At 41.4% G+C, this 21,276-nt stretch overlaps 1 protein-coding gene across 1 annotated transcript; it reads right to left on the bottom strand.

Moving 5' to 3' along the window:
• Positions 1-341: 341 nt before the first annotated feature.
• LOC109418085 (AP-3 complex subunit sigma-2) lies at positions 342-1,784 on the bottom strand. Its single transcript, XM_019692259.3, has 4 exons — positions 1,570-1,784; positions 1,353-1,444; positions 889-1,288; positions 342-824 (listed from the first exon to the last, which is right to left on the bottom strand). The coding sequence occupies exons 1-4, from the start codon at positions 1,636-1,638 to the stop codon at positions 810-812; spliced, it is 576 nt and encodes a 191-aa protein (XP_019547804.1). The 5' UTR covers positions 1,639-1,784; the 3' UTR covers positions 342-809.
• Positions 1,785-21,276: the final 19,492 nt, after the last annotated feature.

The following is a 21,276-nucleotide window of genomic DNA, read 5'->3' as shown; positions in this document are numbered from 1 at the left end:
TTTCGGGGAGTACTTTGAAGTAATACAACTTAACTTTTTATGAGGTCTTTGACAAAATGCTTCATAATAAATGAATCAGCCGTGTGTCAATCGATTTGAGTTCTCTCAGCACCAGTGTGTGTGTGTGTGTGTGTGTGTGTGTGTGTGTGTGTGTGTGTGTGTGTGTGTGTGTGTGTGTGTGTGTGTGTGTGTGTGTGTCAGCCTACGACCAAAGCTCCCACCAAATTACCCGATCTTCTCTAAGGTTGCTCGCAGTTAACGATCGGTACCACGAGGAATTAAGAATTGCTAGAATGGATATTCGGATTGAAAGCAAGTACACATCTTGAACACATCAAAGCTACGTTATAAAATGTGTATCTCCATAAATTAACTTAATACAACTTCCGACAAATCGTCGCACAAGATTCCGGATTTTCTACGACTTGCAGCAGTTCTAGATGAGGACAGTTTCCCGAAGCACAGATTCCATACGTGCGTTGTCGCACTTTTAGTTTTGATTTGGAGGAGTAGGGAAAGCGACAGAAAAGCAACAGAATTTAAGCAATCTTGAGGTAATAGCCATCTTCCTTGGATTCGCTATCTTGACCCACTTCACCACTAGCACCGACCCGTCGGTCGTCGTTTCCGGCTTTCTTAATTTTTCGTCGGGATTTCTGCTGCTGTTTCTCACTTGCTACCAGTGCCAGTGGTTGTTCCGATTGGTACGATTCGAAGTTGAACCCATCTAGGCCACTGCTGCTGATTGGAATGTAGGACGAGTCGGAGGCTATCTTGGTGAGTAACGACGTATCAAAGTTCGTGTTTGGTCAGAATTTCAGATCCTGGAAGTGATACAAGTACCTAGTAATCAACCTTACAATCATAGATTTAATCATCTCAACTCACCTTGATAGCTTGGGGAAGATCAGGTAATTTAATGTCCTTTATCTGTTGCGGCAGATTCATGCTCTTGACGGCACTGACGGCTCGCGCCGGGGCAGCCGAAAGTCCCGCTTCCTGTTTCTGCAGTTTGTTCTGGTCCTCGATCCGGGCCAGAATATCGGCCATGTTCGTCTGCAGGACCATCCCTCCCATGACCAGCTCCGACAGGATGTGGTGCACGGCGTCCGCGTGGAAGATCAGATCCAGCTCGCACACGTTCTCGAAGCATTTGTCCAACGTTTCGACAAACACCTGTATCAGGTCCAGAATGCCGAGCTCACTCTCGGATGAATCCACACAAAACACAAAGTACAGGGTGGCGTAATGCCGGTAGATAAGCTTGTAATCTGATCCACCGATTAGGCTAAAGTAAACGAAAAACCGAGATCGTAAAGCATCAAGCCACAATGTCTTGTTATACAAAGTACCTGCCACCCTCGAGGAAATTGCACACGTTATCGTCCCGTTTGGATACCAACTGGAATGTTTCCTTGATTATCTGCTGCTGCATGTCTTCATTCTGAAATTGAAACGAAATCACCCATAAACATGAAAAATATGTCAACGTAATCCAAAATATTGATTTCCTTCATTCACTTCACTTCTGCAGAAAGACAAAGTTGGGAAAGCTTCAGCTACACTTACAAAATATTGGTAAAACTTGGACAGCCGTGGTTTCCCATGGTTGTTGAACACCAGTATCGCTTTGATCATCGTCCCCGGTGGCTATCGGATCCGGTGGAATCCGAGTAAAACTTGGAGAAACCCTTTAAAACGTAAAACAAAACCGTAAACCTCCAGTGACGATTGCACTAATTTCTCCACTGCACCAAGAAACGTCAAAATGCTGCTCGTTGATGCACTTGCGATCACTCATACATGCAGCGAATGCACTTTTGTGTCAAAAAAGATAAACAAGGATGGGGTGTTTGGCATTTAGTCCGGTTCAAATTACACCGACTCAATGAACAAAGTTTATCGGCTGTTTTCCTATTCACCGCATCGACCAATGTGGCGCTTCTTTCTTTAAAGGTCCTCTGTCTAAAGAATAGAGCTAATAAACACTTTTTTGCTTTGACACTTATAGCCCTGCCTATCTCCGCCAGCAAGAGATGTTTCGGCGGCGACGCCAGCGACATTCTTCCTCTATAGTTTATTAGCTCTATTGTAGGCAGGCAGTACGACGTTTGCCGGGACAGCTAGTAAATAATAAATCTATACGAACATTTGAAAAGGGCCTATCTGCTTTGCGTAAACAAACATGTTTTTGTCTCTGTAGGGCCCATCTGCATCCACCCACGCACAACAACACCCTTACCAGAAAGAGTGTTTTTCAAGCTATCTGATAAGGGTGTTGATGTGCGTGGGTGGATGCAGATGGGTCCTGTAGAAACAGAAACATGTTTGTTTACAAAAAGCAGATACGTCCTTTTCAAATGTTCATCTAGAAATATTAATGGACTGCCCGCTTTGCGCGCAGCCACAGTTGATCAGCAGGGGTAAATCAATTTAATTTTGTATGGCGAAATGCATATAAACTTGAATTACTTGAAATACAAAGATTTTCCCGAAAAAATATTCGGTAGGCTTAATAGTGGTCACCATTGTACACAACAACTACCAAATATTTTTTCGAACAATGTGTTCCACTTTGAAGAATTTGCCTTTAGATGGTATTCGCCATACAATATTTTTGCGATTTACTTTTAGCGATTTTTCGCGCATAGAAGCTAGCGCCACATTGGTCGATGCGGAGAGTAGGGAAACAGCCGATGTAGTTGATTCATTGACTAAACTCACACTAGGTAAATTGCCTTCACCTCCAGCAAAAAAATATACTTAAGAGTGGTAAATTCAACCCAAGACCCTGCCTCATTCAACCCAAATTTGAGTATACCTACATTACTCAAAATTGGCTTATTGGGCTCAAGGACCCCAATACCGTATTACCCCGCTAATACGACACCGACTGTTGTCGTATAACCGGGGTAAACTTTTAATTCGACAAACTGGTCACCCTCATCACCATGCTCATTGAAATTTGGCAACTCTATTTTTGTTTTTGTTTCGATTTCCGGATTTGTTATGAAACATAATTTCATCAAATATTGCGGTGGCGCGAATGAAAAGCTCGTTCTTTCTACGATTGTTGCCATCCTCAGTTCATTCCGGTTGGTCTCCAGGCGGTTTGGGTGTTGAATAGCACCAGGGATTGGCGGCATGCACCGTGCGGTGCGAAAAAAGCGTGTGTTTCACACAATCGCAAGTGCTCGTCTCCCGTTTTGCCGAGAGACAAGAGACGTATGAGTGAGAGCTTTCGTAATTGTGCGAGAGACAATCGCAGCACTAGCTCTACGGCGCAGGGAGTAATGCGCGGTGCTTGGGACTGTGCTCGTCTCCAAACAGAAAAAATCAATTAATAAATTAATTGAAGAGTTTGTGTTTTCGGCAAAGTTGTTAAGCTTGTCAAGGGCTGACAAGTGATGGGTCGTTTGATTCGATTTTTTTCCAATCATGCGTAGTAGACCTGTTCACTTTGAAACTTTTTTTCTCCGATTCTCCGTGACACATCAAATCTGGAGCTCGATTTGAATAGGTCGTATGTGCTTTCGTCGATATAAAAATCGATCAGTTTATTTTAGTTACTGTAGCAATATCAATTATTTTTCGAGGACTTTTAGTGATTGAACGGAAAGCCTGTTTTGGAAGGAATCGGCTGTATGTATAAGTTTTGTTTAATTTCAACAGCTTTCGCTTCAATAAGCGAATCCAACTGATCGAATCTCATATCGACGAAAGCACATACGACCTATTCTAATCGAGCTCCAGAAATTATCAATCCACATGCAAAAATAAGTCTTCAGTCCAAAATTGAGCCAAATTGATAAAGATTTAAAGGTGTATCAAATCGATTTTGTGTTTTTTTAACAGTTTTCACAGAAATTTACTCCTAAATCCAGAAAATTGCTCCGAAAGGGTGCCGAAATTACCGTTAGGATATAGTTGGTACAATACTCTACAACTTTGCCGAAGATACTACGGTGTTTAAATTGCTTATTTCGAAACTATTCAATAACTTTAGTTGAGAAATCACGAAAAAACACGATATTTTTACGATTTTACATATAAAAGTCATGTAATTTTACATCATTTTACGTGACTAAATTAATAAGCTATTTCTCCTTTGTGTAACGAACATTTCGTCCATACATCGTTTTTGTGTAGGAATTCGTTTTCAATGACTAATTATCAAAAATATGTCACGTTGATACTAAAACTCGCGCAGAATTGCCAGCAGGAATTAAAACAAAGTTACCCATGATTAAGACGTCATGCCATCGTATTCTAATATCTTTTGATTCAAGTATCAGAAATGGCGCAGATGATAAGGCTCGAGCCTGCGGATCAGAAGGTCCCAGGTTCAAGCTCAAATACATAATTTTTTTTTTCTTTCTTTGTAGCAGTTAGGATGATGAATCTGCCATGAGCCATGGCCCATGTCTTACACGCAATCTCCCAAATAATGATGATCGGGACCTGCCAATTAAGCCCATTCCAGGACTAGCTAGATAATTAGTTTACTTGTTGACAAGAAATCGTGTCGACGAGATCAGCTGGACGAAATATTGGACATCTGTTTGATACCGATTAATTTAGCTAAAACAATTCAATACGATGCTGGAACTGCTTCTGGATGCAAAATTTTACATACAATTGTGGAGAATACTTGCATCTATCTAACCACAAGCAACACAACTACACGATAAAGGGAAACTTCATTCTTACTATGCACTCTATGGTTTCGAAACAAGGCTATGATACCAAACTGCAATGAGATGCAGAGCGTACACACTTATTTCTGAATTGCCTGTTCGGTACTTTTTTGACGAGATTATAACAGCAGTACCCAACTAACAATCACTCATTTAACAGGCACCGTTTTGACGAATTAATTCAGCATATTGTTGAATAACATTTGAATTATTTTCACTTACAACCTATATTCGGGTTTTGTTCACACAAATTTGGAGAAGTTATAAAGCATCATGTTGTGTACCAACTTATTTTTTTGTTGTTCAAAGCGTTTTACAAATGTACAAGAAAGTTGCTGTTAAGCTTTGGCAAAAATGACTGAAAATAAATAAAATGCAAAAATGTTGAACTCTCACACGAGAGTGATTATTTGCTCTCTTGTTAAGAACACCTATTATGAAATAAGAATTATATATAAAATTACCTAAATCCGGATTAGAACTCGAGACCTGTCGATTGCCAGCCGCATGCCTTCCTATCTGCGCCATCCTAGAGATGGTGAGATTCAGCGCCCAAAGCAAAACATAATCTTCCCATGGCTCAATAATGATCACTCCTGAACTTGTGTTCAGCAGTGGTGAATTAGCACAGCACGTGGTAATCAACTGAACAACGCCTTATGCTTCAACAGCTGTTCAGCCCAAAACACGTGTTTTCCATTCTGATTTCGCTGTCAGTATTTTTATCGCACGGTGAGAAAACTTGTATCGAATGCGGCCAAAAAGTGTTGGTCCTTATTGAAGATATTGTTTCCAGACAAACTAATTGCGATATGAATATGTTTTTATTATTATTATTAAATATCGATTTTTTAAAATGTATGACAATATGTGGTGCGGTATGGTCTTGGACATGGTGCATTCACATCATCTGTTCAGGTAATCTACTCATGCTCAGTCGAAGATCCGTTAAGCATTTTTTTTATTTATGCATTTGTCATGGAATCTTGATATTATGTTTAATAAAAAGTGCATAAGGATGTTTGCGGATAATTGAAATGTGTCGATTTCTGAATGCTGTTTGATTATCTAGGTGACTGTGGGAACAATATTCAGTAAACACGACATCACTGAAATGTCAAATGCGTCGATCCAAGCGTCTCGTACAATCGAACTGCTGCGGAAGATAAAAAATATAATATTCAAGGTACAAGATATCTTGTTACAGACTAATAAATAAATACCTCATTTTTACGTTGATTACGTCTCTTGGCACTCAATGTTAAACTACAAAATTCTATTCTGTTTTATTTTATGTGATTCGTTTAAAATTTTGGTCCTTCAATAACTTGGTTGTCTAAACAGTTTTAGCCATGATTTATCCCATAATCCAAACAAAGTTCCGAGTCAAACTATGACGGGCTGAAGGCGTTTATTTGACAAGTGAAAAGCACATTGTTCAGGAGCATATGCTTATCGATACATCAGCTTAATAAGATGCAGACAAATGTTTTGTTAAACTCTTTTGTTAAGGAATCAATGCTTGTCGAATAAATTTCCTATTAAACGTTTGAAAAGTGTTTTAATTTATCATTGTTGATACCGATGAGGAATGTCGAACATTGACTACTTTCTCAATTGAAAAATCATTTAAACAGTAATGTGTAGAGCATAATTTTAGTTCAGCTATCAATACCATTATTAAGCAACAATTCTGCAAGCTTGCTTGTTTGTGACTTGCAATTGTTAGTTGGGTACGATCTCGGTAGTTTCGGTAATCGATTTTACTGAGGTTCAGTAAAACAACTGTCAAAATCGTATGGAAAAGGTAAACAATGCATTTTTGCTGAACGAGCTCGGTGCTCAGCAGTTTTAATCTCGTCAATAAAATACCGAACTCGGTAATAAAAATTAAGTGTGTAGTCTCATTAACTTATAGCTGGATCGAGACGCAAAAAATCCTATTCCAGGGCTCGAACCTTGAATCTTCGAAACTGCAGTCTCATGCTCAACCATCTACACCAAATTGAAACTGATGCAGATGCGACAAAGAAATGTAATGACGTTTTAATCATGGGTAACTTTGTTTAATTTTGTGCTGGCAACTCTATGCGATTTTTAGTATCAACGTGACATACTTTTGATAATTAGTCAATGAAAACGAATTCCCACACTAAAATGATGTATGGACGAAATGTTCGTAACACATAGGAGCAATAGCTAATTAAATTAGTCACTTAAAACAATGTAAATTTACATAACTTTTACATGAAAAACCGTAAAAATATTGTATTTTTTCGCGATTTTTTAACGAAAGTTGTTGAATAACTTTGAAATAAGCAATTTAAACACCGTAGTTTCTTCGGCAAAGTTGTAGAGTATTGTTCCAACTATATTTTAACGGTGTTTTCGGTACCTTTTCGGTGCAATTTTCTGGATATTGGAGTACATTTTTGTGCAAATGCTCGAAAAAACACAAAATCGATTTGATACACCTCTAAACCTTTATCAATTTGGCTCATTTTTGGACTGAAGACTTGTTTTTGCATGTGGATTGATAATTTGATGTGACACTGGTAGGTCAAAAAAAGTGAACAGGTCTAATGCGTAGTATCAAGCCAGTGCAAAGCACGGAGATAAGCACCGAGAGAGTGCATACGACAGAGCGTGAGAGACAGGAGAGCTCCAGCGCGCGGCAAAGTAAGCGAGCAACACACAACCGATTGCGCGTACTCGTCTCCTTCTAGTTTGTTGTGCTGTCTCGTAGCAGAGTGTGCGGCACGCAAAGAGTTTTGAGTCGCACCCTATTCCTGAATAGCACCAACTCAGAACTTCCGAAATTTGCGGCTGCAAGAGGAGTTGCTGTGGGTGCTAGTATCAGTGTTGGGAATACTCACTTGCGAAAAGTTATACTCACTTGCTTCTATCTCAGTCCAGAAGCATGCTATCAAAAAATGATGTATGAAGGGCTTTTAGATTGTAGTTTAATCTAAAAGTTTGCCGAATAAAGTATAGTTCGCAGTCGCATACCAAAACCGTGAGAGAGCTGTGAGCACAAGGTGAGTATAAATTACACGAATTTTACTCACCTTGTACTCACAGCTCTTTCACAATTTTGGTATGCGTTTGCGACCTTTACTTTATTTGGCAAACTGTTAGATTAAACTACAATCTAAAAGCCATTCAAACATCATTTTTTGATGGCATGCTTCTGAACTGAGATAGAAGCAAATGAGTATCACTCTTGCAAGTGAGTATTCCCAACACTGGCGAGTATAAGCGCAATATCAAACTGTTTTGCATTTACAGTGTACATCGCTGTGGCATTTGAACACTTTTTAATTCGACATGTGTCGTATAAGCGGGGTACGAATTAAAAAGTGTCGTATTAAAACGTGTCGAACCAGAGGGGTAAGATGGTAGAGCTTGCTGACGTTTATTCACCTTTCTCTTTCAAACATGTAGGCGGAATAGGATTTGTTGTCATCAGGAAAGGTTTCCCGATGAAAACAAATCCTATCCCGCCTGCAAGCTTGAAAGAGAGAGGTGAATAAACGTCAGCAAGCTCTATGGATTAAATGCTTTGGCTGTTTTCCTACTCTCCGCATCGACCAATGAGGCGCTAGCTTCTATGCGCGAAAAATCGCTAAAAGTAAATCGCAAAAATATTGTATGGCGAATAGCATCTAAAGGCGTATTTCTCGAAGTGGAACACATTATTCGAAAAAATATTTTGTAGCGGTTGTGCACAATGGTGATTGCTATTAAGCCTACCAAATATTTTTTCAGTAAAAGCTTTCTATTTCAAGTAATTCAAGTTTAGATGCTTTTCACCATACAAAAATTACTAAAATTGATTACTTCCTAATTTGAAAAAAACTAATATTCTAAATTTGTTAGGTTTCTACACAGCAAAAATAAATGCAACCCGCCCGATGTAATTCATTCCAATGTACTAAATAATCAATGTAATCACGATTCATATGTACGATTACATCGTTTTGATGTAAAATCTTTTGTTCTTATGTGTACACATATTCATGCAAGCGACGTATTGATCGGGTTGCAGCAGTTCAGATATAATATTACACAACAGTTTTTTCTGTGTAGCTACTCTCGATACTCTTGAAAAGCTCTATTTGATAAAAACTAAAACGGACAAACCGAAACCGTAGTCTATTTAGCCAAACTGTGCAAACCTAACCTAAAACTGTCTGCCTTCGATAGGAAAGGGTGTAGGGGAACTGCGGCCATAACGCCCAAAGGGGGCAAGTTGCGCCACCCTTGTTTTAGGCAAACCACGTTATTTTCAACACTTTTTTCAACTGCAATCGTTAAAATAAGAATAAAAATGTTTCTTTACATTTGAGTTTACATACTTTTACTAAAAAAATTGTACAAAAATTTCAAAAAAAGATTTTGGTTACTTATGATCTTGCTTATGATGTAATTTTAGCCTGTCAAATTGTTGCACTTTTTTACATCATTTAAAAGAATTTTTTTCTCACTATCCCCATAAACTGTTTTGCACACTCCCATTGTTTGTGTACCAAGCGGAAAAAGTATTGAATTTGGCCCTTATAACTTTTTTACAAGGGTCCAAAATTTTGAGGCATGTGTGGTGTAAAATGCCCACCCCTAGTTATTTACATTAAAATAGCCATTTAGATCTAAATTCTGGCATAAATTAAGTAGAACACAAGTTGGAACCAAGCAACAGCACATTTTTACTATGAATAAGTTCACTAATCAAACATACAGGTGTCATTTTGTAGTTTTGTAGTATTGTAGTTTTGTAGTATTGATAAAACAGCTCACTATGACGTTTAAATGGAATTGACCCATAATTACAGGTGATTTATAATTGGCTTCTTTAGCGGTGTTGGGATAATTGCATATTCAGAATCTGCATGCAAAACTGAGCCGAAATCCAAATTTTCATGAATTTTGGTGCCCGGGAACCTATTTAAAAATCAGTTTGAAGTTTGTATGGGAGCGATTCGTCGAATCACCCCTCGTCGCATTTTGTACTGGGCGGAGCTGTCAAGCAGTTGGCCAGCTGTCAAAAGGTGATTTCGAAAAATCTCTTCGAAAGCGATTTTAGGTACCAAAATGAAGTTCTAAAAATCTGAAAAAAATCATGGTGGTTCAGAAAAAGGTGCTCTTTCATATAAAATCAAAAAATCGATAAATTTTTCTTAATTTAAAAACCCAATTATGCAATGACTGTATACCATTCACGAACAATAACAGTTGACAATAAACTAGGCGCGCAAGTATATGTACACAATTTGGCATCCTGGCGTCAGCTGTGGCTAGTGGCGCGTTTTACCCCGCATTGAAACTATAAATCTGAAAATCATTTTTTTTTCAAATTTGAATTTTTCAGTAGTAAAACCACAGAGAACAGACGAACATGCTCGAACAAAATTGCTTGAAAATCTTGTGTAAAGAAAAAACAAGCTCAGTAGCGACATCGACGGTGACTTTCCCACTCAAAAACTTGTTTTGACACCATGATGGCGCTTTCTGAAGAAATATTTCACTAGCGCACCTTTATATTTTCCTACTCAGATTCTGAGCTGTATTTGCTTAAATAACAAGATGTTTATGATTATTTTACTGATCCAGCAAAAAAATTTCAGCAACCCATTGATAATTAGCTTCATTATTTTCTATAAGAAACAAGTTGAAAAAGAATTCAATTAATGTTTTCCAAGTAAAACTAACACATTCTGTGGAACTATACTAGGGTGCACACTTGGTGACACTAGCGCTAGAAGGTAAAACAACGGCAAATTTGTACCTCGTTTCGAAATTTGACAGCGCCGCGTAATGGCCACATTCCCAGTTATTTCAAAACAACCGTTGCAATGCTTTACACAACTGCACTACATGAGCTTGGACGTCTGTTCTCTGTGGTAAAACATAAAACTGATTTATGGTTTCTTCTATTAGAAAGGAAACATGTTGGTGCTTCATGTTATTACCAAAAAAGTGTGTATTATGAAGTGTTTCGTGGTTAAAATTGGACTCTTCCTTAACGTGGGTGTCTTACCCCCCAGTTCCCCTACGGGAGCAGGAATACCGGCGGAATCGAACCGCTTATCGTCAAACCGATTAATGTAAGATAAAATCGTTCATTATTGATCCACTGTAAACTAAACAAAAATATCTAATTATAGCTAAAAGCGTTACTTGACTGCACATATCTGTGTTTTGTCTTGGCTGTAAGAAATCGGTTCTCCCCACACGCCACGGTTGTCGGAACACCCGGAACATCTATTTTAGTGATCCATTCATTCATTGTTTTTGAACAACTTTTTTGCGCAGCAGCGCCACTTCGGTAGATGCGGTGAATAGAAAACCCAGCATTTCCAGCAGAAACAACTCCAGCGCCAGTTGCCCCCGACTGGAACGGTGTCCAGCACCTGGAACTACCGCGCGGTTGATTTGTTTTCCCATGACGATGATGACAGTTTGCATTTTTTTTTCACGCGCTTCAGTTGGCAACGCCCGCAACATCTCATCGCCGCGAGCCGAGCCCGGCACTTTGCCGTTTTTTCGACGTTGTTTCATCGCGAACCGCTGCTCGCATCGTTCGTCCGCATTCGTTTGGATTTGGATGGTTGTCCGGTTATAAAAATCCTAAACCCGTCGGTTCGGTTCGTTGTTGGAGAAATTTCCTTCCGAAAGGATAACGATTTCCGGAAGGATATTCAGTGAAAACGGCCGGAATCGTCGCCGCAAAATCAACGCTCGTGGTGCGGATTTTCCGCTGAAATTTGCAGCAGTGTAGGTAGCGCTGCGCTTGTTGGGTCCGTGTTCTCGCGTCACCGGGACTCGGGAGTGCCTCTGGATTATCCTTAATTTTTTTTTTTTGAAATTGTTGGGTGTGGAATCAAACGGGGAAAGGATTTGGTGTAGAGTGGATCAGCTCAGCTCGGTAGCTCTATCGGCATTTTTGGCGTGTGCTCTAGCAGCTCTCTGTTGTGTGTCGTGGTCACCGTTTTGTGGAATTGGATCCAGCCAGCCAGCCGGAGTAATCAACCTCTCGGATTGTGTGTTTGTGCGCGAGGTGGGCAGAGACAGAAGAAAGAAGAAAACTGGTTTATGTGTGGAATGATGGCAGCAGACAGGTAGGGTGTGGTGGATTTTGCGGAGACGAGAAATGCTCGGTTCGCTGAAGCAGCAGCCTACAGTCATGTTTTTTTGCAAACGACAGTCAAAAGTGCAGTGCAAATTTAATAAGTTCTATTAAATAAATTTTGAAGACGACATCCAAGAACTGCTGGAAATGATTCCACATCGGATGATTGCCAATGCGGAGAAACCAGCTTGAAAAAATAGTCTTAAAGTTCCAGAAAGTGGAAAACAGCATCGCGAAGAATTTGTCGTAAAAATCATTGTGGAAATCCAGAAGCGGCTAAAGGCGACTCTTTCGGAATTGGAGTTTTCTTCCAGGTCGTTTTCTTATTATCGCGGGCTGACGGGCGTTTGTGGAGCTTGTTTGTGTTTGCCTTCTGTTTGTAGTGGTTACAATTTTTTACAGGAGAGACGAGGTAACAAAAAATCTTGCGTGTGACATTCCGTGACAAAAACACGGCATCTTGCACCCTTTCGTGTTGGGATTGATGCTAGCTATCAAACAGGAGCAGATGATTTTCCTTGGGCAGCTCTTGGAAGTGGTTAGGGGGTGGGTTCTGAACATGGGCTGAGTAATGTCGGCTGGCTCGTCGCCGTCGTCGGTAGGGGGTTGCTACTGCAACAAAACATACACTTATACAACGCAACATGCGACGTCGCGTCACTCCATACGAGAGAGAGAGTCGTTGCAATGTGTGGCAATGTCGTTCCTGGAGAATGATTCATGATTCTGAATGTGTTCATTCAGAAGACTTTTTGGCAATGTTTTATCACTTATTCATAATAATTTATATTGAGGGGTCATCATTGTCGCTATCATATATTGTTCCTCGGGAAATTTGTCTTTAGTCGATGGGATCTTAAGGAATATCTTCTGAGATTATTTCTGGAATTCCTAGATTCCTTCATTCTACAGGAATTCCATTCTAGTTTTTTCCTATTTTCAACTTAGTGTTATTCGAGCACTTCCACAATTATTAATTGAAGGGATTTCTTTGCCTGCCATTGCATGAATTTTTATATTGTGAGGCAAGTACAATGATACACTATGCCCAGGGAGTCGAGAAAATCGAACCCGCCGTTTCCGGATTGGCGATCCATAGCCTTAACCACTAGGCTAACTGAAGAGAGAAAGTATTCCTGAAAAATCCAGTAATTTTTTTCGGGATTCGTCCAGGAGTTCTCTTGGGGATTGCTTCAGGAGTTTGTTCCGAAATTTCTTCAGAAACTTCTTCCAAAAATCTGTCAGGAATTCTCAGGATTTCTGTACGAGATTTCTTCCGGAGTTTCTTCTTCGGGATTTTTAAGGAGCTCCTTCCGGGGTTCTTTAAGGAATTACTTCTGGGATTAATTCAAGAATTCCTTCCAGGATTCCTACAGTAATTTCACCGGAAACTTTTTTCCGGGATTCCTCCTAGAAACTTCCGGGATTTCTCCAGGAACTACTTCCAGAATTCTTTCGGAAATTCCTTTCGGGAGCTCCATCATGGATTTCTGCAGTTTTTTTTCTGGACTGCTGTCAGAAATTGCTTCTGGAATTGTTTTTAAGAAATCCTTCGTGGATTTTTTTTCGGGAACTTCTTCCGAGATTCCTTTTGGAATTCTTTTCTGGTTTCCTCTAAGAGTTCCGTTTGGAAGTCCTGCAGATCCTTTTGAAATTCCTCTAGTAATTCATTCTGGAATTCTTTCGGGTGTTTTCAATGGAAATCCCCCAGGAGCTTTATTATGGAGTATTTTGAGAAATCGCTCCTGCAGTTTTTGTTTATAAAAGTTCTTACAGGATTTCCTTGAGGAAATACTCCAGCGAATTCCTTCTTGTTTTCCTCAGAAGCTATTAGGAGAATCTCGGATGGAACTCTAGGAGGCTTCTCGGAACTCCATGAGAAATCGCGGAAGAAATCCCTTGAAGATTAGAAATCTTCGAAGCATGCCTAGAAGGAGTTCTTGAGATAGAACCTCCTAGGAGGACCTAACAGGGAACATCAGAAGGAATACCAAAAAGAATCGCAGATATAGCTCCCTGAGGAATTACACAAGGAAATTCTAAAGAGAAACTAGAAAAAAATGAGACCACGAAAAAAATCCTGGAAGAATCTCAGGAAAATTGCTAGGGTAATCTTGGGACGAGTAATCTTAGAGGGATCTTGGAATAAATTTCTCGAGAAATTTCGGAAGAAGTTAAAAGAAAACAGGAACTTCCAAAATTATTCCAAACCAAGGAAACCAGGAAAGAATCTTTGGAAGAATCCCGTGGGTACTTCCTGGGGAAATCATGGCAAGAGCTCTTAAAGAAATCCCAGACGAATACTCTTTAGAAATCTCAGAAGAAACTCCTGGGTAGACGTGTGCGCTGAATATTCGGCGTGAATTCGGCGTGCATCGGTGTGGGACTTCTTGAACAATTATGAACAAAGTTAACTACTTTCTAATGATTGAATTACAACAAGTGGACATCTAGCTATATGATGCTGCAGAAATTTTCTGGTTCTGATGATGGTAGCCTTTCTGAGAAGGGATACGCCGATCGGCGTGCGGTTTTCACGCCGCCGCTGATTGACACGCCGATGCTTCCTGGATCGGCTTCAAACAACATAACCATAAACTTTTTCCACCAGTACATGGGTATAACACCTCTTTACCAATCCCCGTTTAAAAAATATAGTATATTTGATTCATGATGACGTGGGGAGCCGCACGCCGATTCACGCCGATTTCTCATCGGCGCGGCGCGGCGGCGCACACGTCTACTCCTGGGGAGAGCTTCTGAACGAATTCTAGATAAAAACCCGGAAGACTCTGATCAAGAATTCCCTGGGTATCCTGCAATAAACTCCAGGAGGAACCCTGAAACAAATTTGTAGTAAACTGCGAAGGATTTCTTGGAGGAATCTCGGATGGATTTTCTGTAAAAACCCAGAAGGACCTCCTAGAGGGGTGCTACGGTGCCGTCTTCAAGTCATAAACCAACACACATTCCTATGCACACGAAGCCCACTTGTTGAATGAAATCAAACCACCCATCAAAAGCTGACGAAATTTGAGTAAGTGCGAATCATATTTGAACAACAAGGTCATGGATTTTTTTTTCACCGAAGTAATGCAGTAATTTATTCTTAGTGTGTAGAGATTTTCATGGGATTCGACTAAGGTTTCTTTCGGAGGAGCTCAAAGCTTGATCTCTCCGGGTTTCCTTTCGAATTTTCTTCCACAATTCTTCAAAGTTATTACTATCAGCAGTATGAATATGAATACTCCTTCATAAAGATTATTTACACTGACACATCAGCTTAATACCACCCATATTCTTATAATTTTTTCCCAACGACTAGAACGCTGAGATCCATTACTTCGCATCGCCAGATATTTAGATTGTTCAGCATAAAACTCATTACGCCGTCGAAATATGAACATTTCTTCAATAATCTATGCAATGTCATCAATTCCAGTAACCTAACAGTGACAAAAAAATCTTAATTACTTAGAGAGTTGGTTTCTTTGGCAAAATTGTTGGATGAGTCAAAGACTTACAGCAGCTTTACCATTGAATGTGAGATTTCGCCACTGGGCGACGTTGATTAAAAGTGTATAAAGTTTACAAATGATTAAAATTTCTCAAAAAGTTTTCTACAAGTTTTGACTTGTTGAGAAACTAGCAGTCAAAATTTGAAATTTTTTTGTCACTTTATAAAAAGTTACAATTTTTCTTTTAGTTTTCTAAATAGTTATAGTGCATGATTTTTCAAATTTTCAACTACCGCTAGGCAAGTAGAACCTTAAATCAAACGACTTAAATCAAACTGAAGATCTTTGAAAAGTTAAAAAAAAACTTATCCAAAGACATCAACACTCTAAGTAATCAAGGTCCTGAGATATGAGTCGGTGATTCTTGTGATTTCAAAGACAGGCGTAACTCTGACGTAATCTCCATCTCATATATTTCAAGATCCTTATTATTTAGACAGTTAGTGTCCTCGACAAAGTTGATTGGCTGGTCAAGAACTCTCAATTGATGGGCCGTATGATTTCAAACCCTTCCATTAGGAGGCGTTATGGGCATACCCATTTTTAGTTTTGTTTATCTCAGGATCATGATTAATTAGGCTTTCAGTTTAGTTTGGTTTCAATTTCTGCCGCACTGTGGCGCTAGTTGCAAATTTTCAAAAGCATATCAATGAGCCATTTTACGAAGTGACAACAATGTTGATGATATTGGTTTTCACGGGTTATTGGACGCTACCTTCTGTCAAAATTCATTCATAAAATCGGCTCGTAAAATGGACTATTAACAAGCCGTAACACTGTAAAAATTCTATCAAAAATTCTCTAATTTTGACTGATAGTTCCTAATCTTGTTATCTGTAATTTCCACAAATTTGGACTTGATTGGTTAGCTCTACACGAAAATGGAGCGCTTCAAGCAGAATACATCTTTGTTGACTGTCGTTCTATTCACTCTTATATCTTGGGACAAAGTGAATCAAATCAATTTTTGTACATTTTTGACTAATATATTGGTCTTTGATCACCATTTGATTCACATACAATATTTCAAAAGTGAAAAAAGTTCCAGCGTGTAGAAAACTTTTTGAGAAATTCTAATCACTTGCCAGCTTTTGCAAAATGCAAACTAGCGTCTTCTAGGGGCGAAATCTCGCATCTAATGGTAAATCCACTGTAGGTCCTTGAGTTACCAAACAATGTTGTCGAAGAAACCGTCCTTCTAAGTAATCGGGGACCTGAGATATATGAAATTCAAAATTTGTAAGTTCTCTAGCGCCGCTTTTTGGTAGACCTTTAAACCAAACTATTAAACAACTATAAATCTTTGACCAACCTAACGACTTTGCTGGAGACACTAAACTCTCGAAGTTATCAATACCCTGAGATATATGGGATGGTAATTTCGTCAGTGCTTCGCCTGTTTGTCTCTGATATCATAGAAATTTTCGGTTTGAGTGGTGTTTGATTACGATTTAAAATTTTTACAAGATCGCAGTACAATTACAATTTTAGCGTTCGGAATGCTCACTCATTCTCACGAAAATCGAATTCTCCCTCACGCCAGTTTTCAGCGAAAATCTGGTTTGCGAAAAATCCTTTACAAAGAGGTGAACGAAAAAACATTTTCACTCACTCCCAGAGCTGCGAGGTTTTCGATTGTCTTTTCTTGACTCCTATGGCGACAACAATGGTAGCTTTTACGGAGCAAATTTATTCCCATTTCAGTGTAGTTAGCGTGGTAGTGTGGTTAGAGTGCGCGTGTCGCGTTTGATTTAAGTCATATTCCAGGTTCGAGTCCCGTAGCGACCACAATTTTGTTAATTTGCTTTGAAAATCTTCTCGTGAAAATTTGGTGAGTGAAAATTTACATATACATTTATTTGTACAACATCATTAAGACAAGACATAATCAACAATAGTACGCCACAATACTCGGTTTGTGGCTGCCGCTCTCCATCCTCGGTCGCGCCCAATGCTCGCCAAGTCACGCTCCATCTGGTCCGCCCATCGTGCTCTCTGCGCTCCACGCCTTCTTGTGCCAACCGGATCAGTTGCAAACACCAGCTTTGCAGGGTTGTTGTCCGGCATTCTTGCAACATGCCCTACCCACCGTATCCTTCCGGCTTTGGCCACCTTCTGGATGCTGGGTTCGCCGTAAAGTGCAGCGAGCTCGTGGTTCATCCTTCTCCGCCACACACCGTTCTCCTGCACACCGCCGAAGATCGTTCTTAGCACGCGTCGCTCGAAAACTCCGAGTGCTTGTAGGTCCTCCTCGAGCATGGTCCATGTCTCGTGCCCGTAGAGGATCACCGTTCTTATTAGCGTTTTGTACATGGTGCATTTGGTGCGTGGGTGAATCTTTTTCGACCGCAGTTTCTTCTGGAGCCCGTAGTAGGCCCGACTTCCGCTGATGATGCGCCTCCGAATTTCTCGGCTCACGTTGTTATCAGCCGTCAGTAAGGATCCGAGGTAGACGAATTCCTCCACCACCTCGAAAGTATCCCCGTCTATCGTAACATTACTACCCAGACGGATCCGATCGTTTTCGGTTCCGCCTACCAGCATGTACTTTGTTTTTGAGGCATTCACCACCAGTCCGACCTTTACTGCTTCGCGTTTCAGGCGGGTGTACAGTTCTGCCACCGTTCCAAATGTTCTAGCGATAATGTCCATGTCGTCCGCAAAGCACACAAATCGACCGGATTTTGTGAAAATCGTTCCCCGGCTGTTGAGCCCGGCTCGTCGCATCACACTTTCCAGCGCGATGTTGAAGAGTAGACATGAGAGTCCGTCACCTTGTCGCAGTCCCCGGCGAGATACGAATGAACTGGATAGTTCACCCGAAACCCTTACGCAGTTTTGCACACCGTCCATCGTTGCTTTAATCAGTCTAGTCAGCTTCCCAGGAAAGCCGTTTTCGTCCATGATTCTCCATAGCTCTGCGCGGTCGATACTATCGTATGCCGCTTTGAAGTCGATGAACAGGTGGTGCGTTGGGACCTGGTATTCACGGCATTTCTGGAGGATTTGCCGTACGGTAAAGATCTGGTCCGTTGTCGACCGGCCGTCGATGAAGCCGGCTTGATAACTTCCCACGAACTCATTTGTTTTAGGTGACAGACGACGGAAGATGATCTGGGATAGCACTTTGCAGGCAGCATTCAAAATAGTGATCGCCCTGAAGTTCTCACATTCCAAATGGTCACCTTTCTTGTGAATGGGGCAGATTACCCCTTCCTTCCACTCCTCCGGTAGCTGTTCGGTTTCCCAGATCCTGACTATCAGCCGATGCAGACAGGTGGCCAACTTTTCTGGGCCCATCTTGATGAGTTCAGCTGCGATACCATCCTTACCAGCTGCTTTGTTGGTTTTGAGCTGGTGAATGGCATCCTTAACTTCCCTCAGCGTGGGAGTTGGTTCATTTCCGTCCTCCGCTGCACTGGCTTCGTCGTTCCTTCCGTTGCCGTGGGCTCCCGTGCCTACGTTCTCCACGCCGTTCAGGTGCTGATCGAAGTGCTGCTTCCACCTTTCGATCACCTCACGTCCGTCCGTCAAGAGGCCTCCGTCTTTATCCCTGCATATTTCGGCTCGCGGCACGAAGCCGTTGCGGGATGCGTTGAGCTTCTGATAGAACTTCCGTGTTTCTTGGGAACGGCACAGCAGTTCCATTTCTTCACACTCCGCTTCTTCCAGGTGGCGCTTTTTCTCCCGAAAGAGGCGGGTCTGCTGTTTCCGCTTCTGTTTGTAACGTTCCACGTTCTGTCGAGTCCCTTGCTGCAGCATTACCGCCCTCGCTGCGTTCTTCTCCTCCAAAACCGTTCTGCACTCTTCGTCGAACCATTCGTTCCGTCGATTCCGTTCCACGTACCCGATGGTGCTCTCGGCTGCGTCGTTGATGGCTGCTTTCACTGTACTCCAGCAGTCCTCTAGAGGGGCCTCATCGAGCTCGCCCTCGTCTGGCAACGCGGCTTCGAGGTTCTGCGCGTATGCTGAGGCGACATCCGGTTGCTTCAGTCGCTCTAGGTTGTACCGTGGCGGTCGCCGGTACCGTACATTGTTGATGACGGAGAGTTTTGGGCGCAGTTTGACCATCACCAGATAATGGTCGGAGTCGATGTTGGCGCCACGATAGGTCCTGACGTCGATAATGCCGGAGAAGTGCCGTCCGTCAATCAGAACGTGGTCGATTTGAGATTCCGTCTGCTGTGGTGATCTCCAGGTGTAACGATAAGGGAGGCTGTGTTGGAAAAAGGTGCTACGTATGGCCATATTTTTTGGAGGCGGCGAAATCAATGAGTCGTAGGCCGTTTTCGTTCGTTTGTTGGTGGGCGCTGAACTTACCAATCGTCGGTCTGAATTCCTCCTCCTGGCCTACCTGAGCGTTCAAATCTCCTATGATGATCTTGACGTCGTGGCTTGGGCAGCGATCGTACTCGCGTTCGAGCTGCGCGTAAAATGCGTCCTTGTCATCATCAGTACTTCCGGAGTGTGGGCTGTGCACGTTTATTATGCTGAAGTTGAAGAATCGGCCCTTGATCCTCAACCTGCACATTCTTTCGTCGATCGGCCACCAACCGATCACGCGCCTCTGCATATCACCCATCACGATGAAAGCTGTTCCCAGCTCGCGTGTGTTGCCGCAGCTCTGGTAGATGGTGTGATTACCTCTAAACGTTCGCACCATGGATCCTGCCTAGCACACCTCCTGCAGCGCTACGATGCCGAACCCGCGGTCCTTCAGTAGATCGGCGAGTATGCGGGTGCTCCCAATGAAGTTGAGAGATCGGCAGTTCCACGTACCGAGTTTCCAATCGCAAGTCCTTTTTGTTCGCTGGGGTCGTTGCCGTTGGTCTCGGTTCGTATTATTCTGTTGCTAATTTTCCGTTACAATGGTTTTTTACGGCTGGCTCGTAGGGCCTGACACCAACCCCCTACTTTCCGGAGGACCATAGTGCACAGTTGAGCTTAGAGTCCTTCCCTGGCACTCGGACGTAGATCAGCCGCCCCTAACATGGGGATCAGACGCTGTTGTGAGCCGCTCCTCCTGGAGAACAGACGCTCAGGTTTGCCGAAGCAAACCCCCCCCTTCCCTGTCAGCCTATGACCAAAGTTCCCACCGGGGTTGGTTACCCGATCTTCCCTAAGGTTGCTCATAGTTTCCGGCCGGTACCGCGTGAGTGAAAATTTGGCTGAACGAAAAAGAATTGTCCGCTGGTTGAAGTGATTTTCAGTGATCATTTGTCGTTACTCTCCAGAAAAGAAGTGGGAGCGAAAAGTGTTCCTCATGCATAAAAGTGAAAATAAACTCTCCCGCTAGCGTGAAAATAGCGTATTTCGTATCACTGAAACGAAACTTACGAATCCTGCAATTTACAGAATTTTTGGAATTTATGTATAGCGTAGACTTTTGCCAAACATCACCTCCCCCCTCCCTCAAGAGTCTACGTAGTTTATGAACGGGCGCTAATGGTACGCAATTTATGAATGATACCTTAAAAAAGGGCTGATACATAATCAGAAAGAAATAATTTTGAATAAAGAACTACCTTTGTCCACTGCAGAAGCCGTCCACGCCAGAGGGATTTGGTTTTTTCCACAGAACTTTTTTTCGTGACGTTATAACGCAAACTTCAACCAAGTGAACCGATTTCCTTTGTTTTAGTCTCATTGAAAGATATTCTGGAGTACAAAGACCATGCAAATTTCATATTTGAAACTTGTTATCTATTTGAATAAATTTCATAAAGGTCGATTTTCTGTGATGTTACAACGCTTGAAAACCATATACTTTGACCAGCCATAGTTAATAGTTGTAAAGTATTTATTACAATAAAAAATCTTTGTACAGAAAAAAATACATACATTTAATGTTAATGTTGATGCTGTTAATGCTGGAAGACTTTTAAAAAATCAGTGTGTTGGTATTTAAAATTAGGCAGCTTTGATGAATAGT

Source organism: Aedes albopictus, chromosome 2 (genome assembly GCF_035046485.1).
Source record: "Aedes albopictus strain Foshan chromosome 2, AalbF5, whole genome shotgun sequence".
Classification (NCBI taxonomy): domain Eukaryota; kingdom Metazoa; phylum Arthropoda; class Insecta; order Diptera; family Culicidae; genus Aedes; species Aedes albopictus.
The sequence above is the reverse complement of the archived record's forward strand: the minus strand, read 5'-3'. Positions and strand labels throughout refer to the sequence as shown.